The sequence below is a fragment of the Oryx dammah genome, unplaced genomic scaffold (genome assembly GCF_014754425.2).
Source record: "Oryx dammah isolate SB20612 unplaced genomic scaffold, SCBI_Odam_1.1 HiC_scaffold_23, whole genome shotgun sequence".
Taxonomy (NCBI): Eukaryota; Metazoa; Chordata; class Mammalia; order Artiodactyla; family Bovidae; genus Oryx; species Oryx dammah.
Genome location: NW_024070207.1, coordinates 52,376,326 through 52,393,723, shown reverse-complemented (window position 1 = coordinate 52,393,723; position 17,398 = coordinate 52,376,326). Strand labels below are relative to the sequence as shown.

The 17,398-nt window shown below is 41.6% G+C and overlaps 1 protein-coding gene across 1 annotated transcript in view; it reads right to left on the bottom strand.

Moving 5' to 3' along the window:
• The window catches only part of AFF2 (AF4/FMR2 family member 2), a 375,160-nt gene that overhangs the window by 16,734 nt on the left and 341,028 nt on the right, over positions 1–17,398 (bottom strand). The window contains exons 14-19 of the mRNA XM_040265289.1: positions 15,573–15,795; positions 11,184–11,425; positions 10,544–10,607; positions 7,494–7,630; positions 3,367–3,438; positions 1,669–1,762 (exon numbers count right to left, since the gene is read on the bottom strand). Of these exons, the coding sequence (XP_040121223.1) occupies positions 1,669–1,762; positions 3,367–3,438; positions 7,494–7,630; positions 10,544–10,607; positions 11,184–11,425; positions 15,573–15,795 (832 nt within the window). The remainder of the gene's footprint in view (positions 1–1,668; positions 1,763–3,366; positions 3,439–7,493; positions 7,631–10,543; positions 10,608–11,183; positions 11,426–15,572; positions 15,796–17,398) is intronic.

Sequence of the window (17,398 nt, the reverse complement as noted above, 5' to 3'; positions counted from 1 at the left end):
TAGAGAATAGACTTGTGGTTGTCAAGGGGGAGGGAGTTGGGGAAGAGAAGGAATAGGAGTTTGGAATTAGGAGAGGTAAACTATTATAAATAGGATGGATAAACAGCAAGGTCCTACTGTTTAGCACAGGGAACTAACTATATTCAATATCCTCCTATAAACCAGAATGGAAAAAGAACATGAAAAAGAATGTATATATGTGTATAACTGAATCACTTTGCTGTGCAGCAGAAATCAACACAACACTGTATATCAACTACACTTCAACACAATCCATTTTAAGAAAAGAATGGGCCTCCTCTGTTTTCATGACTGTACACTTGTGGAGCATGGGAAATCCTGACACTCAGCACTGTCTCACTAGTAAAAGATCAGCTCGTTAGAATGACCTCAGCAGGTGGGAGCTTCCCGTTTTGAACCTCAAAGAAGCTCAATGCTCTGCCAGAGGAGTGAGTTACTTAACATCAGTTTGGTATTTTGCAGTGCACTGAACACAGCACAGAACAGGCCACAGAGAATGGAGGCCAGGGCTGTGGCTCAGAGGGCCCCCAAAGGACCAGCATCAGCATCGCTCAGGGACTTGTTCAAAATGCCCATTCTTAGGACCTGTCCCAGACCACCAGCATCAAGACGCCTTTCCAGAGCCCAGGTGGAGACTGTAGACACATGGTCAGGGGCAGCTGCTGCATTTGACTGCATTCACAAGCACTAGCTTTATGATGGCCACACCACATGAGAGCTGCTCTTTTCCTAACTGAGTGGGCATTCCCACATAATCGTGCACCCCTACCCACTGGCTCTGAATGTCTGAGGTAAGGTCAGGATTTGATTCATTTCAAACAACTGCTTTGATGCAACTGAGCCCTGTCAGCTGACGCACTTGGCAAAGAATAATATGACTAAATAAATAAAATTATCCTTTTCTTTCAAGACCTGCCCAACAGCAACCTTGAGCCCTCAACTCTAACACACGATCAGCATTGATGGGTGGAAAGAGGAAGGTCCACGGAGCCTCAGCCAATGACACCCGGCATGGTTGCCAGGCCCAGCTCCAGGCTTGCCGTTTTTATCTGGGCTTGTTCCCACATCTTGGCATTGCATCTTGTGGTTCAAATATTTCATTTTTCTTGCAAATCAAAAACACCAGCTCCCTAGAGGATGAGTTTGTTTATTTATTGTTGGTTTATTTTGACAGCCAAAGTTATCAGTTGTCTTCAACTGCAACCACTATCTTCAACACTCCCCATGGCCAAAGGGCCCCTGGAGGTGTGGCTGTGCCCTCAGAGCCCAGGGTGGGTGTGGTGACTTCTCTCACTGCTGGGAAATTTCTAGGCTGGCATCTCATGTAACATGAGCCATGTTCTGCAGGCAGTCCACAGTGCAGGCAGAAGGGATCACCATCCTGACTGGACCCAGGAAGGTGCCCAGGCCCATTTGTTCACTCCAGAGCATCATCAGGGGATTGAACTATGGTACCTTCTCTCTCTGGAACTGGATCAAACCCAAGCTCTCTGCTGAACTCCAAAGGAGAAGTGAGACGGCCATGGACGGCCAGGATGCGGAAAGTTTAGCCTTCGATTGTGACAACCATGACATTTCATAACATGCCTGCCATGTCTCATTAGTGATTTAATCACCCAGGACCTATAAATTACACAAAAGGATTACCTTAAAATATTCCATCAGTGATCTGGAGTACTTCATAGCGTGGTCCTTCTTCAGTTTGAACATCCTTAGGTAGAGAAGTGACAGGCATCGGTAGCTGTGATGATGGGGAAAGGAGCACATTAATGCCAACATTTCCTCAGACCGATTCATTAAAATACAACTCCCATCCATAGCACCTCTCCTACGGTTACCGAGGAACATAAGTGAAAAAAATAAAATTTTTTAAAAAGAAGGGATAAGCATAGTACAGGGAACTATATTCAACAGCATGTGATAAACCATGAACCATAATGGAAAAGAATATGAAAGAGAATATATATGTATAACTGAGTCACACAAGCTGGAATCAAGATTGCAGGAGAAATATAAATAACCTCAGATGCACAGATGACACCACCCTTAGGGCAGAAAGTGAAGAAGAACTAAAGAGCCTCTTGATGAATGTCAAAGAGGAGAGAGAAAAAGTTGGCTTAAAATTCAACATTCAGAAAACTAAGATCATGGCACCAGTCCCATCACTTCATGGCAAATAGATGGGGAAACAGTGAAAACAGTGAGAGACTTTATTTGCTTGGGGTCCAAAATCACTGCAGATGGTTACTGCAGTCATGAAATTAAAGACACTTGCTCCTTGGAAGAAAAGCTAAGACAAACCTAGACAGCATATTAAAAAGCAGAGACATTACTTTGTTGACAAAGGTCCATTTAGTCAAACTATGTTTTTTTTCCAGTAGTTATATATGGATGTGAGAGTTGGACCATAAAAAAGTTGAGTGCTGGAGAATTGATGCTTTTGAACTCTGGTGTTGGAGAAGACTCTTGAGAGTCCCTTGGACTGCAAGGAGATGAAACCTGTCAATCCTAAAGGAAATCAGTCCTGAATATTCATTGCAAGGACTGATGCTGAAGTTGAAACTCCAAAACTTTGGCCACCTGATCCGAAGAACTGACTCCTTAGAAAAGACCCTGATGCTGGGAAAGATTGAAGGCAGGACAAGAAGGGGAGACAGAGGATGAGATGGTTGGATGGCATCACTGACTCGATGGACATGAGTTTGAACAAGCTCTGGGAGTTGGTGTTGGACAAGGAAACCTGGCATGCTTCAGTCCATGGGGTCACAAAGTCAGATACAACTGAACTACTGAACTGAACTGTCACTTTGCTGTACACTAGAAATTAACACACCAGTGTATATCAATTATATTTCAGTAACACTTAAAAAAAAGAAAAAGTTCACAAAAGATGGAAAAAGGAGGCAGAAGGTCAAAGTCAGGGAGACATGTTAAGATACATTGCTGACTTCTTGATGGAGGAAGAGGCCCTAAGCCCAGGAATGCAGACCTCCTCTAGAAAAGGTGGAAGTGGATTCTCCCTAGAGCCACTGGGAGGAAAGCAGCCATGTTGATGCCCTGATTTTAGCCTAGTGAAACACATTTCAGACTTCTGACCTTCAGAACTGCAAGAAAATAAATTTATGTGGCTTTAATTTTTTTAAAGAAAGGATAAGCATTAAAATTCCATCTTGATAAGAGTGTAAATGTGGAGAGTAGATGTTTAGTCAGCAACTGAAGAAATCCATTAGTTAATTTTTCTGAGTTTAGCAGAAAACAGGAATAATGACTTAAGCAGCTTAAGTTGAGTTTTCAAATCTTTTTGCGACATTTCAGCTATTTCCTGGTCACCTCCATGAGACTTACCATAGTACGGCCAGCTTTTTGTCCCCATCTGAAGCCAGGGGGCTTGCAAAATTCTTCAGCCTCATGGCATACCTTTGAAGAGAAAGGACAAGCTCAAATGGAATCTGTCTGACCCTTTATAAAGCCCGAACACCATTGGTGTTGTCATCACTCGAATGAGCTGGGCCCACATTGGCTCTGGCAGAAGGACTGAGAAGGCCACGTGGGCAAAAGAGTGCTTTCCTGAAAACATTCACAAAACGATGACCACAGTGTGTCACAATAGCACTGGTGTGACCACTGGAAGCTCGCCCTGGAGAAGCCAGTTATATTTAGAGCCCATGCTCTAGAACAGTGCTGTGGAATTACTGTGGGTTTCACCTGTGTATAAGTGCTGAAAAAATAATGTTTCTAAGAATACTCCAGCTAAACAATATTATTAGCTTTCCATGAGAGGTGGACACAAATGTCAGTCTCAGTTGAGTTTTTGACACCTGAGGTAAACAATCACACAATGATGTCTGACACGAGCATGGGGGTGGGGGGCCTCCAACACAGTTATAAAGGGCTTTTCTAATGGCTCAGGTGTGGAATATATTCCTGTAGGAAGTGGTTTTGTTTTTTTAAGGGTGGTCAATTTCACAGCAGGTGAAGGTCTGAGCACCCCTAATTTATGGTGCTTGCATATTTTGTCTTTCCATTCTCTTTAATAGTTACCGTTCCACACTAGGGCAATCAAAGGTTGAGTAGTTCCCATTTTTGTTCCTTGAGCTGAGCATATTCCATTCTGGGCATTTAGACTCTTGAAAATCAATTCATTGCATAAAATAATTGTCTGAGCTTTAATGCAATTTCACAGGAACTCGTGGTGGAATAAGTAGCAAGTTCACTGTTGCAGAAGGAAGCTGAAGATGTTCAGGCAGCCTGGACTAGCTCTTCATCATGACAAGGCATTGGTGAGCCCACACTTTCAGCAGCCTCCCCAGAACACCATGCCCCCTATCACCCTGCTCTCCCTATTACTGCCACAGTTCTGTCCAATGAACATTTTCTGACGAAAGGACTCATGCACTTGCTGTGGGTCCCTCCTGTTCTTGCCATATTAAGCAAAAAGGGTTTTTATGATGTCATAAATCTGTGTTTGACAGCTGGATCACTTAAATGTCAGTCATTGTGATGCCCCACTTGTTTTCACAAGTATATTTCTACTGCAGATTCCCGAGGCTGAGAGAAACCAAAATTACTTCACTGAAAAACATAGGGTGCTCTACCATTAAGGAGAGTATAATAAAAATCTCTTCAGCATAAAATTTGCTACTAAAACCTATGTTCTTATTACAGTCACCCTCTAATTGCAGCCATTGTTGAAACACCTTGATAGTGGAGTTTCAATTGCTTACATGGGCAAGAAGACTTAGTTGCCTTAGTTCATTTTATTCCCAACTGAAATTTCTCTCCAAAGAAAATTATACACACACATACACTAGGCAGAAAATATATAATTCTATATATAGAGAGGGCACATAAAGGATTGGACATAGAACTGGTGAAATTTGGGGATAAAAGACCTGATGACATCTGAGCAAGGTGGATGGAATGTACCAATGGCTGTGTCCTCCGTGATCTTGGACTAGAGCTATGCTGGACAGTACCATGAAGGGAGATGGGGGGAGAGGGACACACGAACTTTCTGTGCCATTTCTTACAACTGCATGTGAGTCTACAATGATCTGAAAAGAGAGTTTCAAAAGACTGCCTTTAAAGTGAATAGCTCTAAATTATCCATCGAGTTTTACTAGGTTCCACTGAAAATATACCCTATGGGGGGAGTAAACTATCCTATCATGGGAAAAAACTGCTTGGAGAAAAAGAAAAGAAATTGTAAATAATAAAGGGAAAAGAAGTGTTTTCTAAAGGAAATAAATATTACTCAGTGATTCACATTGTATTTTTACCAAAAATGAAATGTGAGGTTTTGCTTTTCTATTCTGAGTGCATGTGTAAGAAAAATATGTGTGTGTGCATATATATATATATATATATATATATATAAAATAACTGTAATTGGGGGTTACAGTTATGATCTTGTTTCCCTTCCAAGTTGGTCCACATGCAGAAACATGCTTTTCATGGTCAGAAATGTAGTGAGTCCATAATTCATATTATAAACATTTTCGTGCAGCTACATGGTCTCCATCACTGCTGCATTTCAATAGCTGCAAATTATTCTGTTGAGAGTACTGTGAGGTAATTAATTACCCTTCTGTTATCGATGATTTGCTTTGCTTCAAATTGGGTGCTATAACATAGGCCAAACTGAACACTCTATGGATAACTCATTCTCCTCTTACAATTCTTTTCGTCAGTTCAGGAAGTTCAGATTTCTAGAATTAGTGGCTTCAAAGATATGAATGCTCACTTGTATAGGTTTTCCTACATGATGCCAAGTTGCCCTCAATTTACAAGGATCAATTTCCATTCCCACCATCAGCATGGAAGAGGTCCAGTTCACCATAATTTTGTGTGTGTGCTAACATTATGGTTTAGTGGTTAAGTCATGCCTGACTCTTGTGACCCCATGGACTGTAGCCTGCCAGGCTCCTCTGTCCCTGGGATTCTCCAGGCAAGAATACTGGAGTGGGTTGCCATGCCCTTCTCCATGGGATCTTCCCAACCCAGGAATCGAACCCAGGACTCCTACATTGCATGCAGATTCTTTTACCAACTGAGCTACAAGGGAAGCCTGTGCTAACATTTTTACATTTCCTTCTTAATTTAAAAGTGCCTTAAAATGTGTTTGGGGATGAATAGAAGGTGAAGCTTTTCTTCTTGTTTATTCATTAAAGTTTCCCTTCCAATTTGATTCCTCATTTTTTGCCAGGATTTTCATCTTGTACATCTTTGAAAACTGCAGGGAGCCTTGGATAGACACTGAGAAATCAATTTCCCCTTAAAAGCTACAAATGGCAGTGGCAGCTTTCACATAAAGTATGTCTGAGAGATACTTTATATGCTTGTCAGAGCAGTGAAAACCAAAGATGGCTGCCTGGCCTGGCAGAGCAAGGCTGGAACTTTCCTCATCCTTTCCCTACTTCGGTGGCTTTAACTAAATCTTACGAGTCTATGTAGTCATAGTTTTTTTTTTTTTTCCTTCTTCTTCTTTATAATGGTTCCCATTCTTTTGATCTTTTCAAGTGCTTTCCTCAAAAAAATATGCATGCTTCAGTCTGATGCCTGTCTGAAGGTTTAGGTACAAGTGTCTTCAGATTTGTAATGGTTTATTGCAGATACAAGAACACAATAAAAAGCAGGCCTGGCATTATCAGCTAATCGAGTCAGAGGTGCCTGGGATATAAGGGCCTATCAGGTGAAGAACTGCTCAGTCAAAAACCATGATGTCGTCCATCCAGCAAATGAGGGTGAGTGCTTATCCACTATTCAGAGGTAGATGAAATTCTTTTCACAAATACCTGAAGATTACAGGAAGGCACTCAAATGCATATCATTTCTTCTCCTTTCCCTTCTTACAGGAATTTTTTGATTACCCACAAACTCCACTGCACCAAGACCAACAGTCCAGAAAATTTCATTCAAAATGCAAATGAAACCAATAATCTGTGCTGTTAATACACCATTCCCTAGTGTCAGCCTCTTCTAGGCTCCCCTGCTACCAGCTTGACTGTCCCTCAAATTTTACATGCCTGGAAAGTTTATTCCACCCCTGATGTTGCCCCTCTCTTTTTCATAACAGAGGCAGAAACTCTTAGAAAACATGATTTATAACAGAAATCCCAACAAGATTGCTTTCTGTGAATTATGAAACTGTGCTTTGAAGAGACAAGGGCCCGCTCGACACCATGAAATGATGATCCTTTATTTCCACCCACTACCTTTCCATTTTATGAATATCACAAATTATAACACTCACATTAGAACCTCTGAAGGGGATAACTGATAAAAAGCAGTGTCCATCAGTTATAAGTTTCCCGTGACGTGACTCAAATGGCAAGAACTAATTATGATGACTTCTGAGAAGAAGGTGCCTTGAATGAATCATTACTAGGTGGAAAAGATATTTTTCAAAAACACAGTAGCTTCTAATTATGAGTGGAGAGAGCTTAAGAAGAAGGCAGCAGAAAAGCATGAACCTGAGGAGTTCCACAGTTTCGGAGTACATGGTGTATGGAGACTTGGCTTCCAGAGGGTCTCTCTCCATCGCGTTGCCACATTCAGTGAAGGAAAGGGCTGCATCCGCGTAATTCACGGCTTTGCCAAATTTCTCAAACTGGAACAGGAAGAAGACTCATCAATGACAGCTCCTCTTCTCTCCTTCATCGAAAGCAGTGGTGCTCAACCCTGGGAAACTTCACACCCCTCCCCCAGGGAACATTCGGCAATGTCTGGAGACCTCTTTGATTGTCCCCACTAGCGATGGGAGGCATCCAGTAGACAGAGGCTGGAGATGCTGCTAAACATCTGCAACACCCAGGACAGCTCCCACTGAAGTGCCTGGCCCAATAGTGCCAAGGTTGAGAGATGGTGGGGGCAATTAGGGATTTGTCTTAACAAGGATGTAACTTGTTTCAGGTTCTGTTGTCATGACACGGAGGCTGGATGAGAAGAGAAAACTGTAGCCAAGGTATCATGTCTTTGTGGTATTCCTATTTTTGTTATCTTTTTGGTGGAGCAGAATTCAAATCACTGCCTCGACTAATTTCTATTGACCACATTTACTAGACTGGTCATCGCAATGTCCTTAGAACAGGGATCCCCACCCTCCAGGATCTAATGCCTGATGATCTGAGGTGGAGCTGATGTAATAGTAATAGACATAAAGTGCACAATCAATGAAATGTGCTTGAATCATCCTGAAACCATCCCCACCCCCCCGCCCCGCCCCATTCCAGTCCGTGAGAAAAATTGTCTTCCAGGAAACTGGTCTCTGGTGCCAAAAAGGTTGTGGATCACTGGTCTAGACAAAGTTTGCAGTGAAACTCCACTTTTTACAAGCTTCCTGGACAACTAACGCATCTAGTCTTTGCTTGGAACTCTAGCATAGCATGTCAACCCCATCCCCAGGAGAAGAGTAACAAATGGATGCTATTGTCATGAAAAATGGGAAGCTGCAGTGTGACTGGTGACAATAATCACATCACTTTCACTGTAAATGATGGTCTGAAATAGTGAGTCAAAAAGCTCCCAAATATAGCACTACTAAATATTTTAGTTTAGTAAAATTTTATTGCAAAAGGTTTTAGCCCTGATAATGGTCACGATTAAACTGACTTAGACATACTGATTTCTTTTTTATGTGTAATGAATATTATATATGACAGTTTTATAGTGAGTATTTTATAACAGTATTTAACATTTTCAATTTTTGATAGCTGGATGGAAGAATTTCACTAATATGGAATTTTATGTGAAAGAACCAAAAGAATGCAGATTGACCTATTTTAATTTTCTTATATATTATTTATCAAAATATTTTCTATGCAACTGTGAAAGTTTCAATTCTCAAAACAGCAGAGTAGCTGTCTCTAGCGTAGGATTAAGTACAACTATAAAATAATGAGTTACAAGTCTTGCAGAATCTCTTGCTGTAAATGACTCTTTTTACAATAAATGTTCTTCCCCTTTTATGTACTGCAGGAATTTGGTGCTTTCCTTTCTGTAAGCTGTTGTGGAAAAACATCAGTTTCAGCCCAATTGAAACTGATTTTATGAAAACCTTTGTGTATATATGCAAGTTATCTCCTTCTTCTCTTGCCTTCCTCAGGAGGCAAGATAACTTCCTCAGGTCATCCAACTCTGATTGGTTCTCTCCTGTGGAAATTAAGGAAAACTACAGGAAATCTGGAAATCAGGAAATCTACATCCTGATTTTTGAAACGTTCTTTTCATTCACAAACCCATAGCTGGAAGGATCCTTAAAAACCACCTGGTCCAAATCTCTCTTTTTCCAAAAGGAAAAACTGAAGTGCAGAGAGACGACTATATGGGCCATAGTGCCAATGAGTGGCTGAGTCACACCCTCTTCTGGGCCTTGGTTTCCTTATTTATAGCTGAGGGGCTTGAACTCCGAAGAAGTATCTAACTCTGGTATAGACGTAAGCCTGGCAAAGACATCTTCCTCTAAATGAGTATTGCTCAACCTTCCCCCACCCCATTATCATTCCCTCTTCCCTCCCCTACCACTCAGTGAGTTTTTTTAGACATTTTTTTCACACATCCCATTGAAATTTTAATACTAAAGATATACCAATTATCTCCTTATGTACTGTGGCCCTTGAGAGGGCAGTGGATGGTGGCCATTCACAAGTGATGGTGCAGGGACCATTGTGGTCCTTCATTATAGCCCTCCCAGAGGCAAGCAGCATGGGTCAGCTAAGTCCTGGCTGGACACAAGGCAATGATGGAGGATATGATTTTTTTTAAACCCAATGGAGTTGAACTGACATCTCAAATTATGCTAGCTTTAGTCAAAGGTGGGGATTCTGAATTCAGGGTCTCCTCTAGGGCAGTGGTTCTCAACATTGGCTGCACTTGGGAATCACCTGGGGGTTTTGACACCCATATCTGGTCCCGGTCTCAGAAATTCTGATTCCATTTCTCTGGGGTGTGGCCTGAGCATGAGGGCTATTTTAAAGCTCCCCAGGTGACTGTAACACACACGATTGAGACCCTCTGTTAGGTAGCTCAGTCAATCAAATAGCTCTCTGTGCCTGGTTTCTCCTGGTCTAGGTACCCAAAACCCTTGGAGGCAGCAGGGCCAAGTGTCCTGGGAAATCCAGAAACCAGAACATACTTTCTCTGTGCGGGGCCCTAGGTTATCTAATGCAGCAAGCAGTCAAGTTTTTTCTACAGACCTGAGTTTCCCAAAGCCAATGTTTGAGGCACTTAACCAGCTCTCAGCAACTCTCTCCCTGTCTACACCAGTTTGGAGTTCATCAGAAACCATGGGAGCACCCACCTTCTCCAGGGCAGTTTCAAAAGTCATTTCAAATTCAATTGAAAGGTAGCATAAGCCTCGGCACTTCTGAAGTTGGAACAAGGGGAAGAAGAGTGGGAAAACCAAGAATGGCAGGGCAATAGGGCACGAAGAACTTGGGGACTTTAATTCCTTTAATTCCTTGCGGTGCTAAGGAATTAAGCAGCTCCAATCTCCCTATGTTGGAGCAGCAATAAGGAAACCTACCAGTGCATCAGCTTTGTGCTTCAGCTTCTTAGCCTCTTGCATGTAATAATCAGCATTGTGAACCCTAAACAAATGAAATGAGCTCATTCAGAAAGCAATGTTTCATCTTTTCATTAAAAGACTGAATTGTCATACTTTGGGGGGCTATAAATCCATTCCTATACAATGCCTTGAACAGGGCTGATGGATGCTTGTCATGCATATAATAACCAAGCTTGAAATAATCCAGTGAGTGAGATTGGTTCCTAATGGCCCATTAGGATAAATACCTATATCCTCCAACCCCAACCACTCAAGTTGCCCAAACAGATCCAACAGAATCTAGCTGTAATTCTCTTTGTTGGCACACAGTTCTACCTGAGGACACGGGTAAGCAAGGAGGACCAAGCAACCTAGGATTCAGCACCTGCTTTTGGAAACAGTAACAGAGCTCCATGTTTAAAAGCAGCCAATGACATTTCTAGGTGGGGATAAGGATGTATGTGAGGAGGAGGAATATACTTTTAAGGCTATAGGAGCTGCATAGCTGCGGCTAAGGTCTTATTTCAGGTGATATATGCATGGTGCTCGAAAAGCCATACTGCCCCCACCCCCATTTGCTGCTCCCCAACTGGGTCCAGAGAATCTGGGGACAACATACGAGTCATCAAAAGTGAGCTTGGGTCTCCGGACATTGGTGGTGCTGGTGGACAGAAGGGGCAGGGCCGCCCACGATGTCATCTCCAGGTGACTGCTGTCCATGAGGCCAGTAGTGATGGCAGAGGTGATGGTGGAAATGGTTGTGGTAGTGGTTGTGGTAGTGGCCGTGGCAGTGGCTGTGCCAGAGGCGATAGCAGTGTTGCTGACAGTGCCAGGGGCTGCCTTTTTTGGAGTGTCTCCCTCCTGGGAAAAAGGAGGACAAAGAGTTTCCGTTAAGTTCAGATTTTTAGAACATCTTTTCATAAATGCTTTGCATGTCAATCACCCTAGGAAACAAGGCGAGAGAAAAGAAAACAATGCACATGGCTTGAGGGTACACAGGTGATCCTGGTATATGTCATGCACTGTGGCACTCACCAGCTTTTGTTCTATGATGATACCAAACACCAAGCCTCTTGTTACTCTGCAAAATGCCAGATCTAGTGCAGGAAACCAGTCATCCCTGGGCCATGAACAAATAAACCATGGTTCTTCCCACCATGCCTTCCATCTGAGCTGTTCTACTTTAATCATATTTAGATACTGAAGTTCTGTAAATTATTTCAAAACATGATCATGCTCCTGAAACTCTTTCTGAAAACCACTGCTCGATTTCATCTCATATTTCTCCCTCTCCATTACCCTCACACAATCCATTACAAAGTTCTATTCACTCCCTCTCTCCAGTGTCTCTTACATCTGTCCCTTTCTCTTCTGACACCTCAAAGGGCAGGCTCTCATGGCTTCAGACCTGGCTTCACCCTTCCCAGCTCCCTTCCACAAACCTGTCACCACACTGAACTCATTGTGATTTCTCCACTGTCCTGCTTTGGTTCCCTTGAAGCCTTAGGGTAGAAAAAGCCTCCTCCTTGTTACTTTCTTTCACCTTGCTAGTGTATTGTATTTTTCCTTTAAAATAGAGGTAAAATACACATAATATCTAATCTACCATCTCAACCATTTAAAAATATCCAGTTCAGTAGTGTTAAGCACATTTACATTGTCCTCCAACCAATCTCCAGGACTCTGAAGTTGCAAAGCTGTAACTTTGTGCCCATTAGACCATAACTCTCCATCCCCATCTCCCCAGCCCCTGGCAATCACCCTTCTAATTTCTGTCTTTGAAAATCTGACTCCTTGAGTTACCACATGCAAATGGAATCATACACTCTTTGTCTGTGACTGGCTGATTTCATCTAGCATGACATCCTCAAAGTTCAAGGTTGTAGCACATGGCAGAATTTCCTTCCTTTTTAAGACTGGGTAAGATTCCACTGTGAATTTAAACCGCACACTGTTTAACCACTTCCCTTCATTTCTAAACCCTCCTTATCTCTCTTAATACTCTCAGCTCAACCCAGATCAACAAATGCCTTCTCAGGAAAACTGCCTATGTCTATGGCTGGAAGTGCTTTAAACCTTTCTTGTCCCTTTAGAGATGGGTCCTTTTGAAGAAGGAAATGTCAACTCACTCCAGTATTCTTGCCTGGGAAATCCCATGGACACAGGCTCCTGGTGGGCTGCAGTTCCTGAGGTCACAAAGAGTCGGACACCACAGTACAGACATGGAGATGGGAGAGGTGTGTCTCAAGCCTCCCCTAAGACGCCAATCAGCAGCTATTTTGTATCTAAGTTCATCGAGCATGTTTCATTGTTCACCTTAGAGTGAGAGACCTTTCAGCGCTGGAGCCATCTCTGATTTGTGACACACACCCCCCAACATACCCTGTCCCATCACCCCACTGCAGTGTGCTCAGTGATTTGCTGACTGCAGGCCTACCTGCCTTAATCAAAAGGGTCACTTTTTAGCTAAAAGTCAAATGTGAACATTTCTTATATCCATGAAAGTCTCATCTTTTCCACTTCATCCCAAATCTCCAAATTATCAAAAATTCTCACCATGATGAGCTCATTATGATAACTGTGCTGAGAGACTGTACATTTAAAAGTGGTTCATTATGATAACTGTGCTGAGAGACTGTACATTTAAAAGTGGTTATGATGGATGTGGAGAAAATTGTTTCAAGTCCATCACAGATTTTATTCAACCCAAACACATAAAAACTCAGAGCTTTCTGAACTCCTAAGCCAGCTCCACGCTTCTATTGCCAATGCCTGACAGCCTAGACCAAACAGCAGGCCAGCCCCAGAGAGAGAGCCACATGTTTCTATGACCAAGATAGGTGACAAGAACCTTGAAATACCACGTCCACCACACATATGGCACTGATGTCAGTCCTGGCATATCTGATTAGAAATGACTGCATTCAGCCACAATCATCTAAGTCATATAAATACGTCCTCTGTTGACCCTCACCCATCCACTGAGTCAATAAACAGGACTTCATGGTTACATGAAACAGAGAAGACTCTAAGAGTGTAAAATGGAAAACACTTTTGGAACTGGAAGAAGCTGTACAGATCACCTAGTCAAATCTACTCATTTCATGGACTCAGAGAGGTGTCATAATTTGCTCAAGGTCACCGAACAGATTTGTTGCACTATGTTTCAAGCAAGTCTCTTAATTTCCACAGTCTCTCAGATCGCAGGCCATGGCCAAAGAAGACAAAAGGAGTACTAAGTCATATCATGGAGAATTCTAGTGATTTCCTTAAGAAAATGATCCATTTCTAGGTTTTCTAGGTGCAAATGCAATCATATTTATCAGATTTTCCCAGTAGTTTTGAGAGCTTTCAGAAATGCCTTTGCAGATCCTCTTATTACCATTGTCATAAGAACATCCATATTAAGCACCTAATTATTTGTGACCATGTACTAGGTGCTATATGAAGGGAATTGCCTAGATAGGTAGGGCATGTGTCCTCCAAAAGCTTGCAGTAGAAAAAGCCTCAGTTGAAGTCTATCACATTAATTATATTCAGTATGAAAAATAGAACTGATTTTGTAATTATTGCTTAGAATAGATAGCTTCATTCCTAACACTGTAACTCAGCATCTTTAAATGTGAATGCAAATATAATCTGGGCACACATACATACAAATTTCATTTGCAAAATGACAACTTTATAATAGAGCCATTTCCTTATATCACCAATAATATTTACCTAGGTATGTATGTCATCTAGTTATCTCAGATGATGGAGGACCATAAATTGTGGTCCTTAAAGCTCAGAGGCCTCATGGCTTTTCATGAAGTTTTAAATGAGTACTTTTGGTTCAGGGGCTGCTGGATTGGTGCTAGACATTTGAAAACTCATTGATTTTCACTCGTTTGCTTTTTATATTACATAAAGGATCTTGAACTGCAAGGAGATCCAACAAGTCCATCCTAAAAGAAATCAGTCCTGAATGTTCATTGGAAAGACTGATGTTGAAGCTGAAACTACAATACTTTGGCCACCTGCTGCAAAGAGCTGATTCATTTGAAAAGACCCTGATGCTGGGAAAGATTGAAGGCGAGAGGAGAAGGGGACGACAGAGGATGAGATGATTGGATGGCATCACCGACTCAATGGATATGAGTTTGAGTAAACTCCGGGAGTTGATGATGGACAGGGAGGCCCGGTGTGCTGCAGTCCATGGGTTTGCAAAGAGTTGGACACGACTGAGTGACTGAACTGAACTAAAGGATCAAGTACATATGTATTTGCATCTACATGCATCTACACGAAAAGGCAGATAGATTTGCCATTAACATTCACTAGTGACACTATCACTCATGGTTTCCATGGTTCATGTACATATACCTGGGGCAGATAAAAAGACATTGTGTATGGATGTGAAAAGTGATACAAATTCTCAATCATTTATGCTAATCAGGCAGCAGTGCAGAAAATCCAAAGGACAGGATAATCCTTTAGTCGGGCTTAGAGAACCACAATTGTGTGATTTTAGCCACAGATTCGCCTTTTAAACTCCATCCTTTTGAGTCACTATTTTAAAACACAATTCATATTGGCCAAGGTGGGTGTGGAAAGACGTTAACTTGGAGTTCCAGCACCAGTTCCCTCACCTTGAGCAATTCCATCCATTTGGTCTTTCACTAAAGATTCTGTGCCTCCCATGTGCTGTGGTCAGTATTGTGGAAGTGTCCCCCACCCCCAAGATCTGAAGGGATTGGACCAGGATGTCTGAGGCCCTGAATCTCTGAATAATCATCTGTTTGGAGAAGTAAGACTGGAATGAAAAATTCATTTGAAGTTAACAGAATCAAGATTGGAACTAATGGAGAGTTTGTGTATTTGTGTACACACGCACTTATATTAATATTTTCTCTCTGCCCCTTCCTTTCACCCCTCTGCAACATCTCCATGAGGTCAAGTTGACTTAGATAAGCTAGGTCAACTTGTTTCTACCTGACAATGAGAAGATTCCTTCTATGATGCTTACGTTTACAGATATCCCTTTGAAAGTAGCACAGAATTTGCCTTCATTCCTCTTAGGTTTGGTCGAGGTAATCTGTCCAATCATAGGGATGGTTTTGTCTCGACTGAAGGGACCATTATTGCCGCTGATGTTCCTGCGACGTGGAGGGTCCTCTGGCAGTGGGGAAAGTGGAGGAGGAAACAGCTTTTCTTCTTTTCTTCTATTTGCTCTCCTGGATGAATTATTTCTGTGTAAACAAAAAGTACAGGGTGTCAGAAAACTCTGTCTCTCTTTATTGTGATCTTTTGCATGATGCTGCTACGTTTAGCTAAAGTAATATGTTGGTTGATGGTCCTTTACCTGGGGTGAAGAGTATATAGAAAATGCGTAGACACATAGATATCTATAGAGAGGTGGCCCTCCCTAGAGATTGAGCCATAGATAAATGCAAAAATCTAAGAATAAGCACAGGTCTTTGAAACAGAACTCCATGATAAATGGAAATGTCTAATGGTGTGTTGCCCCAGTGTGATATTTGCAACCTTTCAAGATTACTGTTAATTAGATTTTTATGGAAAATCCAATGCAGACTTTAATCCCATCATTTTTTAGGATGGTTCCTACTTATTCTGCCCTAAGATTTAACTGCACAGTCACACAATAAATGGTACAATAAACAATTAGTGGAAGGATATTTTCTTAAGAAATACAGTACTTAGACATTACCCAGAAATAAATAATGCACTAAATACTTCTGGGACATACTGGAAATTGTATATTCCAACTGTTTTACTGGAGGCATAATGAGCCCCTGACCTTAAGTTGTTATACTGAAGTACTGATGTACTCTGCTTTACAAAACTCCATTTGAAAAATATTTTGTCATTTTGCCACAAAACATATGTGGTCCTAGAAGTGCTCCCATGCTTTCAAACTGATTTATCTGCCCATTAAACGGGCATCATCAAATAAACTGAGACTTCAAATAAAACAGAACAACTAAAACCTTATGCTAGCTGCTTAACATGGTAATTGGGCCATGGATTTTTATTTTAGTTACTGTCTTCAACTAATCAATGAAGATTACTTGAATTTTAATCTTTTCTTAGACAACTAATATTGCACTGTGCAGCCATTTACTTTTCATGATTATTGACTACAATTTTCAATAGCAAATTAAGTCAACAAGAATTTATGTTTTCCTCTTGGTCAATTTCAGTCAGTGTCTAGAAATATAGATTTATAATATCTCAAAGCAACAAATCAAAGATGAACAAGCACTCAAGTGTTTTGATTCCTGAAATGGTAGACGCCAATGCAATCCCCTCATTCCACTTCTGCTGTGTTGCCCAAATTTGCCACTTGTAATAACATTTGCTATCTTCTCTGTCTTCTGTTTCATAAACACAGTCCTATGTCAATTTCTGTCAGGCAGCCAAATTTTTAGAAAATTCACTGTTTCTGTCATTAATGTCTTTAATGGATTAAAATTAATTACAAAGTATTGGTCAGTGGATTTTTAAAATTGCTTTGACATGGAGAACCATTTTAGCGTAATGGTGAAGTCTGATGAAAATAATGGTGAAAATACAGGTTAGGATGCTTGTCCACAAAGATGCTCCAGCAACATCAGACCACACTGAGTATAATCGTTACAGAGGAATTGCACTTTGGAGAATTTACATGGAAATGAGTCAAGTTTTGCTGTGGCATCTATGGGAGTGACTGGTTCCTTACCTATGACCACTTGACCACTCCTGGCCTACCTGAGCTGCTGGAGAAGGGGATGGGGGCTGCAAGGGGAAGAGCTGTCCCCTAGAGGCAGTTAACCTGCCACTGGCCATAGTCAC